Below are 27,939 nucleotides of genomic sequence, written 5' to 3' on the forward strand. Positions count from 1 at the left end.
TGCACACAGGTAATCAGCAGGACACAGATACATGTAATACTGTACACAGGTAATCAGCAGGACACAGATACATGTAATACTGCACACAGGTAATAATCAGCAGGACACAGATACACGTAATACTGTACACAGGTAATAATCAGCAGGACATAGATACATGTAATACTGTACACAGGTAATAATCAGCAGGACATAGATACATGTAATACTGTACACAGGTGATCAGCAGGACATAGATACATGTAATACTGCACACAGGTAATCAGCAGGACACAGATACATGTAATACTGTACACAGGTAATCAGCAAGACATAGATACATGTAATACTGTACACAGGTAATAATCAGCAGGACATAGATACATGTAATACTGTACACAGGTAATAATCAGCAGGGCATAGATACATGTAATACTGTACACAGGTGATAATCAGCAGGACATAGATACATGTAATACTGTACACAGGTAATAAGCAGGACACAGATACATGTAATACTGTACACAGGTAATAATCAGCAGGACACAGATACATGTAATACTGTACACGGGTAATCAGCAGGACATAGATACATGTAATACTGCACACAGGTAATAATCAGTAGGACATAGATACATGTAATACTGTACACAGGTAATAATATGCAGGACATAGATACATGAAATACTGTACACAGGTAATAATCAGCAGGACATAGATACATGTAACACTGTACACAGGTAATAATCAGCAGGACATAGATACATGTAATACTGTACACAGGTAATCATTAGGACACAGATACATGTAATACTGTACACAGGTAATAATCAGTAGGACATAGATACATGTAATACTGTACACAGGTAATAATCAGCAGGACATATATACATGTAATACTGTACACAGGTAATAATCAGCAGGACATATGTGCATGTAATACTGTACACAGGTAATCAGCAGGACACAGATACATGTAATACTGTACTCAGGTAATCAGCAGGACACAGATACATGTAAAACTGTACACAGGTAATTATCAGCAGGACACAGATACATGTAGTACTGTACACAGGTAATCAGCAGGACATAGATACATGTAATACTGTAAGCAGGTAATAATCAGCAGGACATAGATACATGTAATACTGCACACAGGTAATCAGCAGGACACAGATACATGTAATTCTGTACACAGGTAATAATCAGCAGGACATAGATACATGTAATACTGTACACAGGTAATAATCAGCAGGACATAGATACATGTAATACTGTACACAGGTGATCAGCAGGACATAGATACATGTAATACTGCAGACAGGTAATCAGCAGGACACAGATACATGTAATACTTTACACAGGTAATCAGCAAGACATAGATACATGTAATACTGTACACAGGTAATAATCAGCAGGACATAGATACATGTAATACTGTACACAGGTAATAATCAGCAGGGCATAGATACATGTAATACTGTACACAGGTAATAATCAGCAGGGCATGGATACATGTAATACTGTACACAGGTAATCAGCAGGACACAGATACATGTAATACTGTACACGGGTGGTTATCAGCAGGACATAGATACATGTAAGACTGTACACAGGTAATAATCAGCAGGACACAGATACATGTAATACTGTACACAGGTAATCAGCAGGACACAGATACGTGTAATACTGTAAACAGGTAATCAGCAGGACACAGACACATGTAATACTGCACACAGGTAATAATCAGCAGGACACATATACATGTAATACTGTACACAGGTAATAATCAGCAGGACACAGATACATGTAATACTGTACACAGGTAATCAGCAGGACATAGATACATGTAATACTGCACAAAGGTAATAATCAGTAGGACATAGATACATGTAATACTGTACACAGGTAATAATATGCAGGGCATAGATACATGAAATACTGTACACAGGTAATAATCAGCAGGACATAGATACATGTAATACTGTACACAGGTAATAATCAGCAGGACACAGATACATGAAATACTGTACACAGGTCATAATCAGCAGAACATAGATACATGTAATACTGTACACAGATAATCATCAGGACACAGATACATGTAATACTGTACACAGGTAATAATCAGTAGGATATAGATACATGTAATACTGTACACAGGTAATAATCAGCAGGACATAGATACATGTAATACTGTACACAGGTAATAATCAGCAGGACATAGATGCATGTAATACTGTACACAGGTAATCAGCAGGACACAGATACATGTAAAACTGTACACAGGTAATTATCAGCAGGACATAGATACATGTAATACTGTACACAGATAATAATCAGCAGGACACAGATACATGTAATACTGTACACAGGTAATAATCAGGAGGACACAGATACATGTAATACTGTACACGGGTAGTTATCAGCAGGACATAGATACATGTAAGACTGTACGCAGGTAATAATCAGCAGGACACAGACACATGTAATACTGTACACAGGTAATAATCATCAGGACACAGATACATGTAATACTGTACACGGGTAATCAGCAAGACATAGATACATGTAATACTGTACACAGGTAATAATCAGCAGGACACAGATACATGTAATACTGTACACAGGTAATCAGAAGGGCATAGATACATGTAATACTGTACACTGGTAATAATCAGCAGGACATAGATACATGTAATACTGTACACAGGTAATAATCAGCAGGACACAGATACATGTAATACTGTACACAGGTAATCAGCAGGACACAGATACATGTAATACTGTACACAGGTAATAATCAGGAGGACACAGATACATGTAATACTGTACACAGGTAAAAAGCAGGACACAGATACATGTAATACTGTACACAAGTAGTTATCAGGAGGACATAGATACATGTAAGACTGTACACAGGTAATAATCAGCAGGACACAGATACATGTAATACTGTACACAGGTAATCAGCATTACACAGATACATGTAAAACTGTACACAGGTAATCAGCTGGACACAGATACATGTAAAACTGTACACAGGTAATCAGCAGGACACAGATACATGTAATACTGTACACAGGTAATAATCAGCAGGACATAGATACATGTAACACTGCACACAGTTAAACAGCAGGGCACAGATACATGTAATACTGTACACAGGTAATCAGCAGGACATAGATACATCTAATACTGTAGACAAGTAATAATCAGCAGGACACAGATGCATGTAATACTGTACACAGGTAATAATCAGCAGGCCACAGATACATGTAATACTGTACACGGGTAATCAGCAGGACATAGATACATGTAATACTGTACACAGGTAATCAGCAGAACACAGATACTTGTAATACTGTACACAGGTAATAATCAGCAGGACATAGATACATGTAATACTGTACACGGGTAACCAGCAGGACATACATACATGTAATACTGTACACAGGTAATAATCAGCAGGACACAGATACATGCAATACTGTGCACAGGTAATCAGAAGGGCATAGATACATGTAATACTGTACACAGGTAATAATCAGCAGGACACAGATACATGTAATACTGTACACAGGTAATCAGCAGGACACAGATACATGTAATACTGTACACAGGTAATAATCAGCAGGACACAGATACATGTAATACTGTACACAGGTAATAATCAGCAAGGTATAGATACATGTAATACTGTACACAGCTAATCAGCAAGACATAGATACATCTAATACTGTACACAGGTAATAATCAGCAGGACACAGATACATGTAATATTGTACACAGGTAATAATCAGCAGGACAGATACGTGTAATACTGTACACAGGTAATCAGCAGGACACAGATACATGTAATACTGTACACAGGTAATAATCAGCAGGACACAGATGCATGTAATACTGTACACAGGTAATAATCAGCAGGACACAGATACATGTAATACTGTACACGGGTAATCAGCAGGACATAGATACATGTAGTACTGTACACAGGTAATCAGCAGGACACAGATACATGTAATACTGTACACAGGTAATAATCAGCAGGACATAGATACATGTAATACTGTAAACGGGTAACCAGCAGGACATACATACATGTAATACTGTACACAGGTAATAATCAGCAGGACACAGATACATGCAATACTGTGCACTGGTAATCAGAAGGGCATAGATACATGTAGTACTGTACACAGGTAATAATCAGCAGGACACAGATACATGTAATACTGTACACAGGTAATCAGCAGGACACAGATACATGTAATACTGTACACAGGTAATAATCAGGAGGACACAGATACATGTAATACTGTACACAGGTAAAAGGCAGGACACAGATACATGTAATACTGTACACAAGAAGTTATCAGCAGGACATAGATACATGTAAGACTGTACACAGGTAATAATCAGCAGGACACAGATACATGTAATACTGTACACAGGTAATCAGCATTACACAGATACATGTAACACTGTACACAGGTAATCAGCTGGACACAGATACATGTAAAACTGTAGACAGGTAATCAGCAGGACACAGATACATGTAATACTGTACACAGGTAATCAGCAGGACATAGATACATGTAATACTGTACACAGGTAAAAGGCAGGACACAGATACATGTAATACTGTACACAGGTAATAATCAGCAGGACATAGATACATGTAATACTGCACACAGTTAAACAGCAGGGCACAGATACATGTAATACTGTAGACAGGTAATCAGCAGGACATAGATACATGTAATATTGTACACAGGTAATAATCAGCAGGACATAGATACATGTAATACTGTACACAGGTAATCAGCAGGACACAGATACATGTAATACTGTACACAGGTAATAATCAGCAGGACATAGATACATGTAATATTGTACACAGGTAATAATCAGCAGGACATAGATACATGTAATACTGTACACAGTTAAACAGCAGGGCACAGATACATGTAATACTGTACACAGGTAATAATGGCCATACACTTGATATTGTACATGAGTAATGAACAGGATGTAGAGACATGTTAAACTGTACACAGGTAATAATCAGCAGTGCATAGATACATGTAATAGTCGAAAGAATGTAGATAGATGTAATAAGGTGCACAGATAATCAGAATATAGATACATGTAATAATATACATGAGTAATAGTCAGCAGGACATAAATACATGTAATAATATACACAGGTAATAATCAGCAAGACATAGACACGTAATGTTTTACACAGGCAGTAATCAGCTGGACTTATTGTACACAAGTAATAATCAACAAGACATAACCAAGAAAAAAGCGATCTCCTCCTCAACCAAACTCCACAAAAGCAAAAAAAAAACCCGGAGCGGGGACGATAAAGGCTGAAACCAACCTTCCAAATTTTATTTTACACTAGAATAAGTACGCACAAGCACAAACAAGAAAAATATTAAAATGAACGCCTTCACAATCTAAGCGTTTTCGTCCTGAATGGACTTCATCAGATGAATCAATTAATCCCAATTAATCTTTTATACAAATTTAAAACCAAAAAAAACAATCAATTTCCTAGTATCATTTCAAATCTACGAATCAACCTTCAAGCTAATTAAAAATTAAATATGCTCTCCTTTTAAATTCATTAAAAATGTCCTGAAAATATATATGTATCTTAATTAATTAAATAAATATCTTATAATAAATAATCTAATAGTATTTAACCTTTTAAAGTAGTACTTAAAATATAAAACATTTAAAATTAAATGTGTGTGCAGAAACAACCAAGTTAGCACCTTACATTATATATATTCACATTTTATATAGACAACAGTGACATCTGCTGACTAAAGCTAGTAATTACCCTCTTTAGTTTTATATTCTAGCAGATCTCATTTTTAGAAGGGGAAGGATGGAAATATATTCATTTAAACCAGGTGTTTTATTTGCTTCTAGGGCCACCTGCCACCATAATTCCCTATAACCTATTATTTCCTCCCAGGGGCCCCCTCTAATATCCCATCTCACTTGGTCCAAAACAAAAAATTGATTTAAATGAATATATTTCCATCCTTCCCCTTCTAAAAATGAGATCTGCTAGAATATAAAACTAAAGAGGGTAATTACTAGCTTTAGTCAGCAGATGTCACTGTTGTCTATATAAAATGTGAAGATATATATATATATATATATATATATATATATATATATATATATATATATATATATATATATATAGATATATAATGTAAGGAGCTAACTTGGTTGTTTCTGCACACACATATAATTTTAAATGTTTTATATTTTAAGTACTATTTTAAAAGGTTAAATACTATTAGATTATTTATTATAAGATATTTATTTAATTTCATATATACTCTGTATTTATTTAATTAATTAAGATATATATATTTTCAGGACATTTTTAATGAATTTAAAAGGAGAGCATATTTAATTTTTAATTAGCTTGAAGGTTGATTCGTAGATTTGAAATGATACTAGGAAATTGATTGTTTTTTTTTGGTTTTAAATTTGTATAAAAGATTAATTGGGATTAATTGATTCATCTGATGAAGTCCATTCAGGACGAAAACGCTTAGATTGTGAAGGCGTTCATTTTAATATTTTTCTTGTTTGTGCTTGTGCGTACTTATTCTAGTGTAAAATAAAATTTGGAAGGTTGGTTTCAGCCTTTATCGTCCCTGCTCCGGGTAATCAACAGGACATAGATACATGTAGGTAGTAGTAAGCTGTACATGGTTACATGTAATGGCAGTGTTCTTTTATACCTTTCTCCCATAACTAGTGCTTCAGAATATGGCTAAGCACTGCTTGTACCGTCTCTGATTTAGAACTGCAGTCATATGCAAATACCGCTGATGATGCAGTTCTTATTTTACAGTGTTAATGCTCAACTGACATTTTGACGGAAATAAATGTGGAGGACTTATACTCATAAAAAAGGTAGCTACAATGCAATGAAGAAGGCTAATTGGCTGTCAGTTAAGCAAGTAGCCAGCTCTTACGAGGTTCCTTTCTATTCAGACTATTGAACCCAAGCACTCTGACTCTCTTTTTTGCCCCACTCATTTCTGACATCCATAAATCAGTGACAGAAGCTCCTCACACTCAGGACCAGTTCTGCAAACACCTAGAAGAGAACTTCTCTGCTACTATCACAGTTCCTGTCTCTCTCCTAGCCAATGGAATGTGTGAAACACTCCCTGCTGTCCTGAAGACCTTCTCCACTTGTGCTAAATTCAGTTTTAATATCAAAGCTTACCTTAGTAGTCAATGCCAATGTCTTATTTCAGATCACATCCCATAACCTCACCAATGCACTCCATTAGCTATCATAATGCATATCTAACTATCTAAACACTGCACAGCTGACTGTATACATTTTGTAAAGATGTACATAACTATTTGTTTTCTTAGTCTCTTATGCCTATCTTTCAACTCTTATTTTTGTGGGCCGAGTGTGATGTTTGATAATATGCGTTAGGCTGTTTATGCTGTACATAATTTGACTTATGACTGTTGTGACTCCCCACCACTAGACCAGTAAGAAAGGAGCCTCAATCCTCACCACTGGCAACAGGGGGGCCATACACTGGGAGGATAATAGGTACACACACACAGTATTTCCAGATGCAGCTCACTGCATCAAGTGCAGTTTCCCTTAAGAGCAGACAGAGACCACAGTCAGTTCGAGACTCTCTTTCTCCAGATCCTCAATAAGACTCCCCACTGGCACAGCTATAGAGTTGAGATCTCAGCTGAGTGGCCAAGCCAAAACTTCCAGTACCTTCTCTGTCCAACCAGTTCTTTTCGTCCCTGGCCAAGTAGCTGGCACACACACACACACACACACACACACACACACACACACACACACACACACACACACACACACACACACACACACACACTTTGAGGTTTGATTTACACACACACCTTGGAAAAGCTGGCACAGGTGTACTAGCTATGCCCCCTTTTGCCCAGACTATAAGGTAGTTATTACTGCCACCAGCCACCTTTTATCAGCTACTTTAAGGCCCTTAACAAAGGGTGCCCATTCTTACTGTGTAATGTTACTGTTAATAGAAATGGTAGTTTGACCAATAGCAAGACTATTAGGAGTGGCCCACACAGTGTCACAAAATAAATATGCAAGTACTCTCAAAACTTAAGTATCCCTAGACAGATAAGTCACAATGAAAGGTTTAAATATATTTAATAATAAATAATAAAAGAACAAGAAAATACTCAGTATATATTCACAGTGTCATCAGAGTTCAAAATTACAGGAAATATTTAAAACAAGATTGCATGACAGCCTCAAATAAATAAAGAAAAATATCTAAACTAAGTTTTGCTATATTACTGACTACATATAAGAGAGTTACTATACCTTGGAATCTTACTTAAAGAGCAAGGCAGATGTTGTGGTTAATGGTTCTTGTCAGGTCCAAGACAGAATACAGAATGCCCTGTCTCTCTAAAGAGTTCTCTAATTAATATCTCAAATATTACTCCTGGTATACCTTGCAGAATTACATAATTTCTCTATCTTAGGTGAAACCCCCAACTGCTGGAAACTGACAGTATTTAGCATCTACCTGTGAAAATACATAGACCTCAGAACTTTGGAAGATGCTGGAAGTCATAAAACAATTACATTCCGTCATGCTTTCAGAGGTAGTAATTAGTTCACTCCAAAGACAATACAGAAAGCTTCTCAGCACAGACTTTGTCTCCAGCTGCAGTGAAGACTGAAAGAAACCATCTTTTATGGCCTAGACATAAAGTAATTTAATTTCAGTTATTTTTTTTAAGTTAACCTCCTGTATTCCAGTTTCCATTGTTAAAATATATACATTTAAACAGTTACAGTAGTGCATGTACATTTCTGTTCTCTTCCAAAAGGGCACACTGTGGTTACACTTTAAGCACAAGCACTTTATAAAATACTTTTTTAACAGACGTCTGTAGAAACCAGTTTGATATACACATGCCATACAGTTCTAATGCAGTTGTAACACAAACATCTTATATAAATCATGTTGATATTCACAAATGACATATAATTATTTACAAAATTCCAGATAGCTGTGCTAGCAGTATCCCCCCTTTGTCACAACTGTATTCAGTAATCACATCTGAATGTCATACCTCTGTACTTTTTCTTTTTTCATTTGTAATTCTTGTACTTCTTGTCTGATTTTACCCTGACCCTGAAATTGATCAGTTTGGTCAGTGCTCCACCAGTGGTGACAACCATGAATGAATATATAAATAAATGAATAAATAAGTGCGTATAGTATTTAATTCCCTCATATTTTACACCCATATGTTCTTCTATCTTTCATGGAAATGTCGTCCTTTTATGCTCCTAGGTGTTAAACTTACAAAATAATATCAAACTTCATTCTCCCCATTTCTGCCTTTCTCTGCAGCAGTACCACAAGGCTCCATATTGGGACCTCTTTTTTTAACATCTTTAATAACAATCTCTATACTTCAAGTAAGTAAGCCACACTAATACAGTGTGCTGATGACCCTACCCTGATATGGTCTACTCCTAATTCTCAATCACTTCAACATATAATTCAGGAATCCTTGACTTCTGTCTAATCATAGCTTACAATGCAGAGCTTCTTTAGAATAAAATGATTCTGTTCTTTTCTAAATCCTTTTGCCTCAACAAAATTAACTGTTCACTTACCTCCTGTGATAACACTCCCATAGAGTTGATTCCTCATACAATACTGTTTTGCATGATAATTGACAACCTTAAATTGATCTACATATACAGCATGTAGTCAAACAAATCAAAAACTGGGAACCCTTTATAGGTTCATAGAACCAAGCTCCACCTCCAATGCTTCAAAGACATTCATCGCCATTGTCGATCACCTACTTATCCTACTTTATGCCTTCTCTGTCTTAACAAATCTTCAGGACGCACCTCTAAACAAACTGGAACAATTCTACACTAATGTTGCTGAATTTGCTGCTTGTAAATCCTACAGAACCCATCACTGTGTAGCACTAAAATACTTTAACTGGTTAGAATTGCCACACCATCTATCTAATAACTTGTAAACCCCAGCATTTCCAAGCACTGAATAACAGTCTCCAAAAATACACTCTTATCAGATCTCTTTATACAAAACACAAATCACTTCTTAAAATTTACAAATCACTACACTCAGCAGGTAATTCCCTCTACTCAAACTTGTGCTTGGAGCCCTATTCCACTGCCAATAAGACAGTCCTCTAATCTATCCTTATTTAAGTGTAGTCTTAAACAATACCTAACTGAATCTTTGACAAACCCCTGCACAACAGCAGGACAATTATTGTATTTTATAATCAATATAACCAGCATACACATTCTGCCCATATAAAGAGAGAGTATTGCTATAGTGTATATCCTTTCCTTATTTCACTTTATCTGTTTCTTTCTCCCCAGTTCATCTTTAATCACCTCTATTTTATACTCATTCTTACTAACATTTTTCTGTACCTTTGTATAATTTTTCAAAATACTAATATATCTGTCTTCCTCCAATTCAATATTCTTCACCATTAAATTCTTTGCTCATCACTTTTCCCTTTTCAGACTTTTCTTAATCAAATCCCTCCTGTTCTACCTCCGCTTCTGTTTATCTCAAAGGCCAGTTTATTTCCCTGATATAATAATACTACTTAATCTGCATGTCAATTTCTCATACAACCTCCACAGGCTCCCTATTGAATGTCAGCAGTCAGAATGCTGAGTGCTGAAAAGCCAGAGAAGAAAGCCAAAACTCTAAGAAGAGGTAATCTTTAAAATCGTTCTTCTCTTTAAAACTTCTTTTTTGCAGGGAGGCAAGCTCTCCCTTATACCATCCCCACCCCCATATGGGGACAACCCTCCCATACCCTTGAACTTTTATATACCAACTCAGAGTTTGCCATACGTTGGAGAAAAGGGCATATTCTGAGGTGGCATCTCTGATTTGCTATATGTAAGTGCATTCTTTCACCATTCAGTCTCCATGCTTTCAGGCTCCCTTTAACAAATCCTAACATTTCAAATGGTTACCCCTCCAGTACCTGCTAGGAGATGTACTCTTCATATTTCTTAGATAAACACATCAGTCACTGCTTAAATTAAACCTTGTGTTTAGTGGGATTAATAATGTTTCTTTTTATCCAGCATTACGCATTGCTCTCCAAATCAGACATATAATTGTATTATTGTTTATACTATACTGCCTGCTGTTGTATTTTCTATCTGCTGTAAATATTATATTATTTTACTGGTTTGTACCATAATCTGTTACTAACTGTAACTACTTCATATTCTTTTGCATTGTTCTGATATAACTGTATCTATGGAGCTTTTCTTCCTTTGTCCCAGTCAGAGATTCCTGGTAATCAAAATACAAATAAATAAACAGAAGAGTATCATGTCTCAGAGTAGTTTAGATAGGCCAGATAAAAGGCTTTCTGATTTCAAAAGGCATCTCCATTAGCTCCAAAGAAGTCTTAATTCCCCTTTACTCACATCTTATTAGACTCATTATTGAATGTAATACCCCTTTTAGCCTGTATATATTTAAACATATCACACAACTTGAGATACCTCAAAGATTAATAATTAGAATATCAGTGGCCTGAAAAATCTAAGTTATAAAGACAGACTGACAGTCCTTTGTCGGTACTCAGTCTCTTACAGACTTCTCCATGGAGATCTATGTCTAGCCTTTCGTGCTATGAAAGATCCAACTCTATTTGATGTCCTATTCCTTCACAGAACTAATAACATTCATCAGCAGGTAAATAAGACATTCTGGTGTGATAGATTCATATCCCAATGCATCCCTCACCTCTGGAACAAACTTCCACTAAATGTCAAACAGAGTAGCACCCTTGCCACCTTCAAGATAAACCTAGACAATTGGATAGACAGCCTCAAATGCTCTCCCTGTCCATGTGGCCTTGCCCTGCTTGAGGCTAGAGGGAAATTTTGAATAGGGTTTTTTGGCTAGGCTTGAAATTATCTGCAGACCGATTGCCTAGTGCTTACATATGAAGCTAAAATAAATAAAATAAAGAGTAAACATGTATTTTAGGAAACTCTTCTTCATCTTGCCCAGTGAAAAGTACTGCTTAGTCCCTATTTGGTTGGGTGCTTTGACTCATATTATTTTAAACTCTCAACACTTTGCAGACAAGTGGTCTCCAGGTTTTTCTCCAGTTACGCCTACTGATGCCGCTACGCATCAAATATTGCTTGTTCATATTTGCATTAATAATTCCCAAAACTATATTATCAACAACGTATTAAAAAATTTCATCTTAAAGCTTACCAAATGGCAAACACAACCATACTGATATCAGGCCTCCATCTAGTGCAGGTAATGATATATTAATTTTAGTTTGTGTAATATCTATTTACATTGTTCAAATTTTATGTTTTTCTAAATATCCTGGCAACCAAGTGCCACATACAGAACTGTGTAGCCTCATATGAAAGCTCTCAGTTAGATAAAAAAAATGTTGTTGACAGTATGCAATGTACCATGAGCGATTGCTGAGATTTTATATTTGTGTATATCCATGTCTTGACAGCTTTTCAAATGTCAGTTTGACTTTGTTTTGGACAAAGTAATTCTCATGAATCATGAGAGTTTTGAATTGTGAATTATTTGAATAGAGGAAGTTCAAATATTTATTTGTCAGGTAATTCATACTGGGTTAGGAGTGTGTGAGTGTCTACAGGTTAGCATTAAATTAAAGGTAAGGTAAGTTAATAAGTTTTAAGGGCTGTGTGTGTTGGTTAGGTTTAGAGTTAACGGCTAAGCAACACGATCTGTTTTATTGCGTGTGTGTGTGTGTGTGTGTGTGTGTGTGTGTGTGTGTGTGTGTGTGTGTGTGTGTGTGTTCAAGTATTTTCAGTTGGGGATAGACTTAAGGATAGGTAAGAGGGTAAGATTTGTCACGTGTATGTGTACATGAATGTTTTGAAGTGTGTGAGTTAGTTTATAAAAAGGTAATGTGCAAGTGCCTGACATTTTGAATACTACATTACAAAAAAAGTTACACCCAGACAAGCTTTTTCACCTGCTCCCTGATAAATAATAACACAGTTACACATTATTACACAGCTTACTATTTTGGTCAGAAAGAGTGTTTCCATGCATGTTGTTTGGGTTGCTAGATAAAATAACAAGCATCCATTTCCTACTGGCTCAGGCTACTTCATGTGACTTTTGCCTGATGAAGTTTGAATGGAGAGTGAAATAAATCATATGAAGGGACAGTGACAGTGGGAAATTGTTTCATATTTTTTATTGTTAACTAATATTTTAGTGTGTTGTGTGATCTGATCTATTGCTGAACATGCTATATATGGTCTTCTATTCAGCACTGACACTGCCTGCTAGCCCTACAGAACAGTATGCATTTTTATTTGCTAGTATTTTGTGTGTGTGTGTGTGTGTGTGTGTGTGTGTGTGTGTGTTAATGTGGAGATGGGTTCGCAGTAGGTTGTACTGCACCTGCCTGGTAACAATGACCTGCACTATGTTGCTGTGAACACTATTTATTTTTCTTTCATTCATTCATTTGACCACAGTCAGACATCTATGGTATACAGTGTGGTTGTTACTGGTTGGTGTGTGTGTGTGTGTGTGTGTGTGTGTGTGTGTGTGTGTGTGTGTGTGTGAGAGAGAGAGAGAGAGAGAAAGAGATAGAGCATCTCTTTGTGCAGTCAGACATCTGTGTTGAATACACTGGCTGTAATTGGTCAGTGCGTTTGTGAGAGAAAGAGAAGGCATGCCTGCATACATGCATATGTGCACATGCATTTTTGATCAGTGCATTGGGTTGCACTACATGTGTTACAGCAAAGACCTGAAATACATTATTATGGTTATTTATTCATTCATTCTTTTGGTCATAATCAGACATTTGATAGTAGGTATTATTTTGGCTGTGTGTGTGTGTTTGTGTGTGTGTGTGTGTGTGTGTGTGTGTGTGTGTGTGTGTGTGTGTGTGTGTGTGTGTGTGTGTGTGTGTGTCTGTCTGTATAAACGTGCCTGTGTGAAAGAGTGCTTCTTTGGCTTACACCATATGTGTTCTACAGTGAACTGAAGTAAATTACTGGTACCGTTATTTATTTATTCAGTTATTTGCTCATAGTCTCACATCTGTGGTATACACATGGTATACACAGCCAATAAAGTGGCTATAATTGGTGGTGTGGATGCAGCCTGTCTCCGGTATTATTTGATCACATTTATATAGTCATTGGTTTAACCTGGCAGGGCTAGTGAGTGAAACAAGACAAAATGCACTATTGTGACCATTATTGTTATTCTTTATCTCAGTAATATATCTGAGGTGCACACAGTGAAAACGGCTATAACTGATGGGTACTGAGGCATTCTGTGAATGAAATAAACTGACCTGTTCTATTTTTTCAAAGATAAACAGGCACTGAAATGGTTTGACAGGACTGGTGTTTTTATATATTGATGGGTTTTTTTTGTGCAACAAGTTGAAATGCATTACTGTGGCATGCATGTGTAACACAGTACTGCTTGCAAGTTGGAAGCAGGCAGCTGCCAAATCCCTGAGCTCTGATGCACTTGTTTTGGTTTTCATTTCTAGAATCTGTGTGGATTATTCATTGGAGTTATTACTTAATTTGAGACTTATGCTTTGTCCTGCTGCTATGAGTCTGGACTTATTTAGAGGTAATCTGTCATTGGATGGCATTTTGGTGTTATCTCAGTACCAAAGAAACAGTGACTTATAGTTGGAAGGCACAAATGATAACATAACTACTGTTTGGAATTTGGAGCTTTGGAATTTGATATAGGATCATAGGAAGTTACTAGGCTGTTGTATGTTATACCCTTGTTCCCTTATGGACCAAGATGTATAGTCTATGTCTCTGCACAAATCAAAGATCAGCACCGACTGCCCCTGTCTAAGAGGGACATAGGTGAAACCCTTGGTGTAAATTTCCATTTTCCCATCCAATTTTCCAGGTTACGCATAAATAGGGTCATTGAGGAGCACTGTTTTACATGAACTAGTAGTTTGTTCCAGAGGCATGGCAACCTTTGGGAGACATGCCTGCCTCTTCAGCATGTACTTTTAATATTGCAGGCTAGGTTAAGATCCCATAGAGTGAATGAATCTTCTCACATTGGATTTGCAGATATGCAGTGGCTTCATCAAGGTAGGATCTGAGACTGCTCTGTAGGCCAGGCACAAGTTGCCTCTAAGCAGTCTGTATGATAGTTAGTAAAGTGATAGGGCCTTCTGTCTGTCCATGCAGGTCATGTGTTATAGGCCTTGAATCTTCTTGGTAAGAAACCTCTGAGGTATTTCCAGTTGCTGCAGATGTCTTGTGAGGTACATATAGACCGCGGCATTGTACTCATTTATTAGTCTGATGAAAGCCAAGTACAGGGAAGTTATAACTTCCTTAGCTTTGGATGTTATACCCTTGCTCATGAAGTATGCAACATAGAAAGCCATCCTTCCTGCTGTGGACATCTGATGGTCCAAATTAAGGCTGCTATCAACTTGCATTCCTAAATCTCTCACCACAGGGTTTGAACTTAGGGGGATATTATTAATGTTGTAATTAACAGGGGGTTCTCCTTTGCCGAAGGGGATGATAATGCATTTTTGTGTTTAATTTAAGTCTATGGCTTTGACACCAAACATTTGTCTGTGTAAGCCCATTTTACAGTATGTTGACATTTTGGGGGATTTGACGATTGCACCCAGTTTCCCGTCATCAGCAAACTTAGTAAGCCATAGGCCATTTATTTTCACCTGGACTTCTGAAAAATAGATACTAAATAGTAACCTAGCACAGATGTCTGTGGAACACCACTGGTAATAGGCCTATTAATAAAGTTGGCATCTCCAATTTTGACTGTATGTCTTCTGTTTTTGAGCCCGTTGGCAACCCATCTAGTGACCTAAGGGTTAATCCGCAGCTGGGTGAGTTTCCCAATGATGCCTGAGTGAGGGATTGTGTCAAAGTCCTTAGCTAAGGTTGAGATAGGCAGTGTGAACTGTTTTGCCTTCATCCAAGGCCTTGGTGACATTCTCTAAGAAGTCTGCCAGGCTTAGCAGGCAAGATCTGCCTTTAATGAAGCCAAACTGGGTTGCGTGAAGAGTTTGGTGATGGTCACTTGTATTCTTGTTGATAAGATCCATGATGATTCTCTCAATGGCCTTGCAGATAAGGCTGGTTAGGTTTACAGGTCTATAGTTCCCTGGGTCGGTTGAGGGACCTCCTTTGTGCAAGAGGATTACAGCTGCTGTTTTCCACTCAGCTGGGACAAAGTCAGTGCTTAACCTGAGATTGAAGAGTGTGTTCAGTGGTTCTGCTAACTCCTGTTTTAGACCATTTAATAGGCAGCCTGGAATGTTGTCCTGTCACATAGAGGCTATGTTTTTGGCCTTGGAGAGTGTGGCTATGACCTGCTCTCTGGAGATACTTGGCTGAGGACTGGTGACAGGTATGTTATGGGGAATGAGTGGTGGGGACAGAAGGGTGAAGTTTTTTCCAAACCTGCCCACTAGTGGGTTGGCAATGTCCTCAGGTTGAGTATGAAAGTGTACCGTCCACAGCTAGTTTGGCACAACGCTAATTTAGTTTTGTAATTAGCTTTAGAAGACTTTACAAGATGTGTAATCTGCTTGTTCATGGTTTGGAGAAAGTTCTTCCTTTGCTGGGACCATTCTGTCTTGCTTCTTCACAGCAGTTTATTTCTCTTATTGTATAACTTATTTATGCTGGATGTCCACCAGCGTGGCTTATTTTTTCATCAGGCTCTTGATTTGATTTATTCCGGTACAGCTGAGTCTAGAAATGTATATAGGTGTTTATACAGGACATTTGTGTACACCTCAGTATAGAGGTCATTGCTGTCAGTGTAGGCAGGGAGTCTGAAACTATTGATGACGTTGCTCAGTAGGCGATAGTATAGGGGTTACTGCTGTCAGTGTTGGTGGGGGTCTCAAACTACTGATGCCATTGCTCAGTAGGCAATAGTATAGGGGTCATTGCTGTCAGTGTTGGTTGGGGTCTCAAACTACTGATGCCATTACTCAGTAGGCGATAGTATAGGGGTCATCGCTGTCAGTGTTGGTGGGGGTCTCAAACTACTGATGCTATTGCTCAGTAGGCGATAGTATAGGGGTCATTGCTGTCAGTGTTGGTTGGGGTCTGAAAGTATTGATGCTGTTACTCAGTGGGCAAAAGTATAGGGGTCACTGCCAGTGTTGGTAGGGGGCCTGAAACTATTTATGCCTTTGCACACTAGGCTACAGTTTGTTTTGGAGAAATGTTTTAACCTTTTTGCTCCTGAGGGTGGGTCAGGTACAATTGTTACTTTGACCAAGACTGATTTATGAGGGAGGGCCCTTGTGGGGGTGCTGACTATCTGCTCCAGAGCATTTGTGTTAACAAAGTCCAGTAACCTTTGGGTGAGCAGGTTTATGCTCATATATGTTACCTAATCGATGGAAGGATAGTTAAAGTCACTCATGACCAGGGTATTTGGCTGTACTGAGAGTGACTCAAGTAAAGCCAGGTAGGCTATGCAGTTTTCATGGTGCAGGTTAAGGATATATAGCTAACAATGACATGAAGTGTGTCTTTCATATAGTTAGTTGGACTGTGAGTAACTCTAGGGAGTTGTACTGTTTTATTTATTATTTTTATTTATTTAACATTTGTTAACTGGGAAAGTCTGACTTGGAACAAAGCCAATTTTCAGAGGAGGCCTGGGGAGAAATGCTCCAGAAGCATGTCTTTGTGATGTGGGAGGAAACCAGAGCACCCAGAGAAACCCACATAAACGCAGGGAGGACATGCAGACTCTGCACAGAAGGCACCCCAGCTGAGAATCGAACCGGAGAACCTCTTGCTGTGAAGCGACAATGGTACCGCTGCACCATTGCGCCATGTTTAATCAGTCTAGAGGTGTACATTTCTTTCATGAAGATGGATACTGCTCCTCCTTTGGTTTTTCATGTTTGTTGTGTGGTCTGAATGTGTGGAAGGCATTGTAGCCCTGCATAGCTAGGGTACTCTCTGAGGCCTTGAACCATATGTCTGTAACTGTGCAGACATCAGCATCTCCCAGGGTGAGAAATGCTTCAAGGGAGTGCAGTTTTTGATTTAGACCCCTAGTATTATGCAGCATAATCCTGAGTTTGTTTCTGGAGGATTTATTTATTTATTTATATCCAGTTTGATGACCGGGAAAGTCCACTGGGCTCAGAGAGCCCGTTTTCAGTGGAGGCCCAGGGAGAAAAGCTCCATGTTACAAAGTTTAGGTACAAATACAATATACAAAAGAAGAACAATTTACAATTATGTTTCATGCTGGAGAGCAGGTGTAATTTCTTAGGTACATGTTACCTTTAGATACAGACACAATATTATTAATGAACAATTTACAGTCACATTTCATGTTAGAGAGCAGGTGTAGATTCTTAGGTACATGTTACCTTTAGATACAGACACAATATTATTAATGAACAATTTACAGTTACATTTCATGTTCGAGAGCAGGTGTAGATTCTTAGGTACATGGCACAAATTTGATATTTACAATATGTACATGTGTGTGGTAGCCTATAGATCATAGCTAGAGAGGCTAGTCATCATAGCTGGAGAGGGGTTTAGAGATGGAGAGAGAATTATAGGACTAGGTGGGGAGAATGCAGTTGCATTTTCTGTTAAGAGTAAAGGTAGGAGTGTAACTAACTGAGATTTAAAGTTTTCAAAGTTTACACAGGTCCTTAGAGAGGAAGGAAGAGAATTCCATATTTTGCTAAGGAAAAGGATAGCAGGAGCTGACCAGCAGGGAGATTGGGTTTTCAGACACAGATTAGGTTTTGGTGAGTAGATCTGAGAGTTCTCTGAGGGGTGTAGGGGAGAAGGATGTTGCATAGAGCAGGGCACTTAGAGGGTTGAAAGATTAGTTTGTGGGCTGTGGTAATCTGAAGATAGTCTAGATAGTTGGAGTTCAAGCCAGTGTAACAAATTAAGGGCAATACAATGATGGGAGTAGTATGTGGCTTTGGCGACACGTTTAGAAATCTTATTATAACAGACTTCCAATTTTGAAGGGAGTGTGGCAGATAAGTTAGTCAATAGAGGAGCACCATACATTAGTAAGGGGAGTAGATAGGTAGTGGCAAGCATTTGTCCAGTGGAAGAAGAGCGAAATTAGATGTTCCTGTATAGCATACCAAGTTTTATAGGGTCTATATTATAACATCAAAGTCTTAAAACTTCGAATGTTATAATATCGACCCCAGTTCAGCGAATGCTTGAAATAGCGAAGCTGCAGAACACCGAATGTTTTCCTAGGGAAAGTATTCAGTGGACTGTTTCTGCGGCTTCGCAATTTCCTCGACTGTGTTGCAAAGGTGACGGACCGGGTTCAGGTAAGTGTGTGAACGGACCAAGGTAAGGTGAGTGTGTGATAGTTAGGGACCTTAGGGTTAGGGAGTGGGTAAGGTGAGTGTGTGACAGTTAGGGGCCTTAGGGTTAGGGAGCGGGTAAGGTGAGTGTGTGATAGTTAGGGGCCTTAGGGTTAGGGAGCGGGTAAGGTGAGTGTGCGATAGTTAGGGACCTTAGGGTTAGGGAGCGGGTAAGGTGAGTGTGTGATAGTTAGGGGCCTTAGGGTTAGGGAGCGGGTAAGGTGAGTGTGTGATAGTTAGGGGCCTTAGGGTTAGGGAGCGGGTAAGGTGAATGTGTGATAGTTAGGGACCTTAGGGTTAGGGAGCGGGTAAGGTGAGTGTGTGATAGTTAGGGACCTTAGGGTTAGGGAGCGGGTAAGGTGAGTGTGTGATAGTTAGGGGCCTTAGGGTTAGGGAGCGGGTAAGGTGAGTGTGCGATAGTTAGGGACCTTAGGGTTAGGGAGTGGGTAAGGTGAGTGTGTGATAGTTAGGGACCTTAGGGTTAGGGAGCGGGTAAGGTAAGTGTGTGATAGTTAGGGACCTTAGGGTTAGGGAGCGGGTAAGGTGAGTGTGTGATAGTTAGGGACCTTAGGGTTAGGGAGCGGGTAAGGTGAGTGTGTGATAGTTAGGGACCTTAGGGTTAGGGAGCGGGTAAGGTGAGTGTGTGATAGTTAGGGACCTTAGGGTTAGGGAGCGGGTAAGGTGAGTGTGTGATAGTTAGGGACCTTAGGGTTAGGGAGCGGGTAAGGTGAGTGTGCGATAGTTAGGGACCTTAGGGATAGGGAGCGGGTAAGGTGAGTGTGCGATAGTTAGGGACCTTAGGGTTAGGGAGCGGGTAAGGTAAGTGTGTGATAGTTAGGGACCTTAGGGTTAGGGAGTGGGTAAGGTGAGTGTGCAATAGTTAGGGACCTTAGGGTTAGGGAGCGGGTAAGGTGAGTGTGTGATAGTTAGGGACCTTAGGGATAGGGAGCGGGTAAGGTGAGTGTGTGATAGTTAGGGACCTTAGGGTTAGGGAGCGGGTAAGGTGAGTGTGTGATAGTTAGGGACCTTAGGGTTAGGGAGCGGGTAAGGTGAGTGTGCGATAGTTAGGGACCTTAGGGATAGGGAGTGGGTAAGGTGAGTGTGCGATAGTTAGGGACCTTAGGGTTAGGGAGCGGGTAAGGTGAGTGTGTGATAGTTAGGGGCCTTAGGGTTAGGGAGCGGGTAAGGTGAGTGTGCGATAGTTAGGGACCTTAGGGTTAGGGAGTGGGTAAGGTGAGTGTGTGATAGTTAGGGACCTTAGGGTTAGGGAGTGGGTAAGGTGAGTGTGTGATAGTTAGGGACCTTAGGGTTAAGGAGCGGGTAAGGTAAGTGTGTGATAGTTAGGGACCTTAGGGTTAGGGAGCGGGTAAGGTGAGTGTGCGATAGTTAGGGACCTTAGGGATAGGGAGCGGGTAAGGTGAGTGTGCGATAGTTAGGGACCTTAGGGTTAGGGAGTGGGTAAGGTGAGTGTGCGATAGTTAGGGACCTTAGGGTTAGGGAGCGGGTAAGGTGAGTGTGTGATAGTTAGGGACCTTAGGGTTAGGGAGCGGGTAAGGTGAGTGTGTGATAGTTAGGGGCCTTAGGGTTAGGGAGCGGGTAAGGTGAGTGTGTGATAGTTAGGGGCCTTAGGGTTAGGGAGCGGGTAAGGTGAGTGTGTGATAGGGGCCTTAGGGTTAGGGAGTGGGTAAGGTGAGTGTGTGATAGTTAGGGGCCTTAGGGTTAGGGAGCGGGTAAGGTGAGTGTGTGATAGTTAGGGGTCTTAGGGTTAGGGAGCGGGTAAGGTGAGTGTGTGATAGTTAGGGGCCTTAGGGTTAGGGAGCGGGTAAGGTGAGTGTGCGATAGTTAGGGACCTTAGGGTTAGGGAGTGGGTAAGGTGAGTGTGCGATAGTTAGGGACCTTAGGGTTAGGGAGCGGGTAAGGTGAGTGTGTGATAGTTAGGGACCTTAGGGTTAGGGAGTGGGTAAGGTGAGTGTGCATTCGTTTGGGACCTTAGGGTTAGGGAGTGGGTAAGGTGAGTGTGCGTTAGTTAGGGATCGTAGGTTTAGGGTTGGGTTAAGGTAAGTGGATAGCTAGTAGTGTATGTACGGTTTCCTGTAGGGTTCTGTGAAGTGTGTTTGTGTGGATTATGTATTTTGGTGTGCTGGTGCTGTGTGTGTGTATTCTTGGAAGAGTGAATTCTTTCCCTTGAAAAAAACTCGCTGTTCTGAGCGTTCGAGTATATCACATTTTGAGATTCCAAGGTCAAGCTTATGGTATTCGACATTTTTGAATTTTAATAATGTGATATAGACCCGTTTTTATATGGGTTTTCTTAATGTTTTGCTTGATGTGAGTGTCGAATTTCAGGTGTTCATCAATAGTGACCCCAAGTAGTTTGGAAAAGGGAACAACCTCTATAGTGGAGTTGTTTTGGCTAATGATTTGGAATGAGTTTTTATCAAGAGGGGAAGATTTTGAGGGAGAGAATAATAGTATTTTGGATTTATTGGCATTTAGTGAGAGGTAATTCTGAAGCATCCAATTTTCAGTGGTGGAGAAAGCAGCTTGGGTCAGTGTCTGAAGCTCTAGGAGGTTGGTGGCACTGCAGATAAATGTGGAATCGTCTGCATATTGTACAATTTTGGTATTGGGTATGGCTTTATGAAAATTGTTAATAAAGATATTAAACAGCATTGGACCAAGTATGGATCCCTGGGGAACCCCAGTGGGGGTGGAAAGGAAGGTTGAGGTGCCTGTTTCCCATTTTACAGCTTGAAATCTTTTGGAGACGTAGTTAGAGAACCTAGCTGAGAGACTTAATTGCATGCATGAGTTGGCGGATCTTGGCACCAGACACACTACTGACTTTGACCTTCTCCTTTTCCAGCCTAGTGAGGGGGACATCTGTATGTCTCACTATGGAGTAACTATGATCAGGACATTTGGTTTAGATATGTTTTGCCTTAGGGGCTTATTGGGTAGCTAAATATTTTTACGTCAGGAATTTTGTTTTTATGAAATTGCTTAAAAAAGGCACTTTGGGGAGACAAGTACCTTTTCCAGCAACCTAAAGCCTAGTGGCGGTAGGTGAAGACCATCTCTGGCAAAGTAGCATGGTCTGTCAACCATAGCATCCCAGGCTGTCAGATACTGGAGCCCTCTGGATTGACACCAGAAGCTAAGCCAATTGTTGAAGTCAGTCATTTTTTCTTTGTATTGTGGCATTATCCTGGGTAGGCTAAGGAAATACCTGCCTTGGATACATACTTAGAGAACTCAATCATGTCTCTCTTTATATGGTCCAATGAGGTATGTCTCAAGTCATTCACTCCAACATGGACTATGACAGTGTCATAACAGTACTTGTTGTTGAGAGACTTAATTGCATGCATGAGTTGCCGGATCTTGGCACTAGACATGCTACTGACTTTGACCTTCTCCTTGTCCAGTCTAGTGAGGGGGACTTCTGTATGTCTCACTATGGAGTCAACTATGACCAAGACATCTGGTTTAGATATGTTTTTGCCTTAGGGGCTTATTGGGTGAGACACTGATGAACAGTGTGATAAGAGACCTTGGGACACAGGTGGACAGTAGTCTCTCCTTTGATAATCACATTGCCACAATAGTCAGGAAATCCTCCTGTGTGATACACCTCATCACAAAGGGTTTCTCATCCAGGAAAAAAGAGGTAATTGTTCCCCTCTACCCTTCACTCATTAGACCCGTTATAGAGTACAACACCCCTTTTGGTATGTACCTCACAAGACATCTACAACAACTGAAAAGGCCACAGAAATACCTCACAAAGAGGATTACCAGCCTCAAACAGATGCCCTACACAGACAGTCTCAAAAAACTCCAGTTTTATTTCGTCGCATATCACCTACTCAGAGGTGATCTCTGCCTAACATACAAAGCTATGTCAAACCCAGAGCTGTTGGACATGCTCCACTTAAAGAAATCCCAATCCGTCTGAGCTACATGCTGTAGGGACCTAAACCTTGTCACCACAATAAACAGAACATGCTGGAGGGATAGATTCCTGTCCCAGAGACTTCCCATACTCTGAAACAAACTACCTATCTATATCAAACAAAGCTCCTCATTAGCACTCTTCAAGAAAAATCTTGATGAGTGGATGGGAAATAGGAAATTCACCCCGGGGATCACCCCTGTGGCTCTGTTCGACAGGGGCACAGGAAAATAATTTTCTTGGGTGGCAAAAGCCGGGGTACCTTTTTGGCTAGGCTTATATAGGCCCTAGGGCCAATAGCCTAGTACCTACCAATGAACCTATGAAGATATGTGTTTTCTGAACTGTTGCTTCCTGTGACTCCTTGCACTTTCAGCCAGTTAACATTGTTGTGAGATTGCAGTGACATTGGCTTTCTCATATGTTCAGGTGACTGAATTTAGACAATACATAGTATCCTGCAGTGGTGTATTTAGCTTTTATAACTTATATATTTATCCTTCATTGAGTGATTTTAAAGTCTTTTTGTTAGGATTCCTGTTATTTTTAAGGGCAACTAAGAGTTTACCCAAGTGTTTGATTTCTGTATATTAGTTTGTTGACTGACTTGGACAATTGTAAACTGTAGGTTACTACTGTTCTTAAATAGTAGCTGTATGCTTATACCATTAGTGAATATTAAACCATTGATTGGGGCATTGCTTATGTTTCATATGCTTATAGCATTAGTAAATATTAAAACATTTATTGGCACACTGCTTATGTTTCATTCCATCAGTGATTTTTAAAACAGTTTTTGGTATACCAGTTATGTTTCGTATTTTATGTTTGTTTGCTTGTTTGTTATACTTTGACCTATATCATTCAGTTTGCTCAAACTTTGAGCTGTTGTAATTAGTTGTTATACTGTAGCTGTGTCTTAACACTGTTTATGATGCATACTTCATTGCAGATTTGATACAGTTGTATGTATAATTATTTTGGTTTCAGATTCTGCTGTTTATTGTGTGAATTATTATTGACATAAAGTGCTTTTGTATTAAATCACTTTAATGAATATGAATTTGAACTGTTGTGGTTACTGTTTTTATTTGCTTGCAGACATCTGAGGAGTTTATCAATGAAAAAGTGGCTATGATCACCTCACATGTCTGAAATCAACTTTCTTTCTTAAAGCAGCTTTGGCACATACTCTGAGGAGGAAGGCTATCCCTGCAAGACTAGTTAGCATGTACAGTAGTGTATGACTAGTTATTTGTGTTAAATTTCAACCCATACTGAAAGGTGACTATGCTGTAATATAACCACGCCCCATTCCAGTTAAACTTACACCTTCACTTGCTTCCTATAGCGCCCCACTTTTTTCTTTGAATTCAGCATCCACACCTCTTTTAAATGGTGATTTGTTCTCGGGTTATGCATATGTGGTATAAAGTCACTCTGGCGTCTCATTCCAGAAGCATACAAAATGAAATAATCTAATAATAGAGGAATTAAAGTACAGAAAATGTTTCTTCATGTTAAGTCACTCTGTTCATGTCTTCTGTTGCAGTCCTTATGAAAATGGTTGCATTGAATGAAACAGGCTCTTTCTCCATGAAACTTGAGGGGACCACATACACTTTCTATAGCAACCCAAAGACATTCGACGAAGCTGAGGTAAATCAGTGTTTCCTACCCTGTCTCCATATGTTCATTTGCATCTTAGAAAAATTTTTACTTGCAGCTAAACTACTGTTTTTTTTTTTTTTTTTTTTTTTTTTTTCACTATCTTGGCTTTCCTCCTGTAACAAAATGACAGCTATTTGTGTGTGTGTGTGTGTGTGTGTGGGGGGGGGGGGGGTGTTAGACAAGTATTGAAAAATGAATCTTGCTTCCTAGAATGGTAAATTCTCAGTTGTTGGCCATTTTTTCACTTCTGATCATGCAGAAATATTTCTCTAATGTTGCTTTTCTTGATTCTTTTAGTTTTTGTGCTTATCTTTGTCTTCTGTTTTTCTCCATGTTAAGCAAATACCGCTGGATCCCTGATGCTGTGTCTGCTGCCAGGGTATTAAATAAAGTTATAAAGTATTCAAATGAGGCATTGACAGTTATGTTCTTTAAAGAAGCATAACGTCAAAAGTATCGTCATACACTGTGTATCAGGAAATGAGTTGGTCTCACACTGCTGGTGTCTCCTTTGACAGGGAGCATGCTGGGAGGTGGATGTACTCTTGTAACAGGAGGCAACAGTATTTGTCTCCCTTCCCAGCTGCTTCCCAGTAAGGTTGGTATTCCTGGCTTTAGAAGCTTATTATTCCAGTGGGCGGCCATGGTGGTTCGGCCGTTAGCATTGCCGCCTCACAGCAAGAGGTTCTCTGGTTCGATCCTCGGCTGAGGTGCCTTCTGTGCGGAGTCTGCATGTCCTCCCTGTGGTTGCGTGGGTTTCCTCCAGGTGCTCCAGTTTCCTCCCACATCCCAAAGACATGCTGTAGGTGGATTGGACACTCTAAATTGGCCCTAGGTGTGAGTGTGTGCATGTGTGTGCCTTCTGTGGAAGGTTGGGTGCCGGGCTGGCAACTCGACACTGTAAAACTCCACTGCCAATCATGAGCAGACAGGTGATCTGCTGTGGCAACCCCTAACTGGGAAAAGCTAAAAGAAGAAGCTTATTATTCCAGGATGCCACTTGGATAGTATTGCCACCATGCAAGAGGGAACAGTAATTACACTTGTTTCTCATACTAATAGGCATCCCTGCTGATCAATTTCATCTTGATTTGTGGACCCCCAAATCAGGGTGGATACACCCTCAAAAATGGTGCAATCTAATTTAATGTAAAATAATATAATGTAAATATACATACACATACACGCACACACACGCGCACACACACACACACACACACACACATCCATGTGATTATATTGACAACTCGTAAAATAATGGGCAAAAAACTTTGAAACATTTGTTAGTGGAAGCTCTGAAATGGGCTTTATAATGGTTTCTTTGGGAGGCAGGACAGTTTTCCTCCAGCATTTATGGTCAATGACTAATGATTTGATTTTTATTTTGGTCCACTAAAAAACATTACTCTCATGTAATGTACTCACCCATTATACTTTGTTGTGTGCCATGACTGTGCTTTTCATTTATCTTGATTTTTTCCCCAACATCTTTATTACATTTCCATATATGACAAAGGCAATCTTACATTTATATAAATGAAAATCATACAAAATGTCACTTTAGTTGCAAACAGTTTACATCACAGACACCATTGAAACAACTGCAGTTGTAAACAATCTAAATCATTTATAAATCTAGTCATTGTCATTTAAAGATTCTGATGAAGTCTGAAACTTGACGAAAGGTGCTTAAATAAACTTGGATTTTGCTGGTGGTCTGTCCTGCACACTTCTTTCATCTATTTGCTGCTTTTCAGTTAAGGATTATATAGGTCATTCAAATCCTTTTAAACCTCATTCCTGCGCTGCATATATTGTTCCCACAATTCCCATTTTTCCTATGTTTTTGCTCCTTTCCTTTTCTAAAGATCCCAATTCCAGCTGTTTTATCTCTGTTACTATATTCACTTCATCTAGTAAAATTGGTCTAGACTTTGATTTCCATTTTGTAGTAATTGTTTTTTTGGCAGCCACCATAATTAGACTCAACAAGGCTTTACCATGTCTAGGCAATTCCGATTCTGTAGCATAACTCAAAAAAATCATCTCTCCAGTCAGTCTAATCTGCTCACCCAGCATCTAAGACAGATCGGTCCGCAGGGAATCCCAAAGGTCTGTTAGCTCATCACACCTCCAAAAATATGTTTCCAGCTACCTCTTTCTTGCCAGTCACACCTCCATTTGCTATCCACCTGAAGAAAAATTATTTGGAAACTATTTGGGTATAAAAATACCTATGTAAACATTTCCAGGCAAAGATCCTAAATCTTCTAGACTTTGTCGCATATTTGGGATATATATATATATATATATATATATATATATATATATATATACCAGCGTCTCTTTATGAATTGCTTATCCAGTCTTTCTTCCCGATCTTTTCTAAGCTCCTCTGATTGATTCTTATAATTATCATGCAGTATTTTATATGCTTTACTAATTATTCCTTTTTTAATAGCAGCTTCTGTTTTAGATTCTATTAAAAACTCTACCAGTGCTTGTCTTTCATTTAGGAGCCCCCTATTTCTTTCCCTTTGCCTATACTTTGATGTTAGTCCTTGATAGGGAAGGCAATCTCTAACCTGCGGTCCAAATACATTTTTGGCCTCTTCCCATTCTGTTACTTTTCTCTTTCTAGTTATTTGCCCCCAATACCTTGGTTCCTTTGCCAGTTTTCTCCAATAAATTCCAGCCCCTTCTTGCCTATTATCTGCATCCCTGACCACAGTCTACCCTATTGGCGAAATCTCTTTTCCTCATTCTCGTGCTGGTTTGGTTCTTAGAATACTCCCTGCTATTTTATGAATATA

General features: G+C 39.2%; 1 protein-coding gene across 1 annotated transcript in view; it reads left to right on the forward strand.

Annotated features, from left to right (window-relative positions):
- Window positions 1-27,939, forward strand: part of LOC122803549 (lectin-like) — a 111,484-nt gene that overhangs the window by 27,208 nt on the left and 56,337 nt on the right. Inside the window, exon 4 of the mRNA XM_044073202.1 lies at window positions 25,008-25,114. Within this exon, the coding sequence (XP_043929137.1) occupies window positions 25,008-25,114 (107 nt within the window). The remainder of the gene's footprint in view (window positions 1-25,007; window positions 25,115-27,939) is intronic.

The sequence above is a fragment of the Protopterus annectens genome, chromosome 5.part1 (assembly GCF_019279795.1).
Source record: "Protopterus annectens isolate FY-2018-M chromosome 5.part1, PAN1.0, whole genome shotgun sequence".
Classification (NCBI taxonomy): Eukaryota; Metazoa; Chordata; order Ceratodontiformes; family Protopteridae; genus Protopterus; species Protopterus annectens.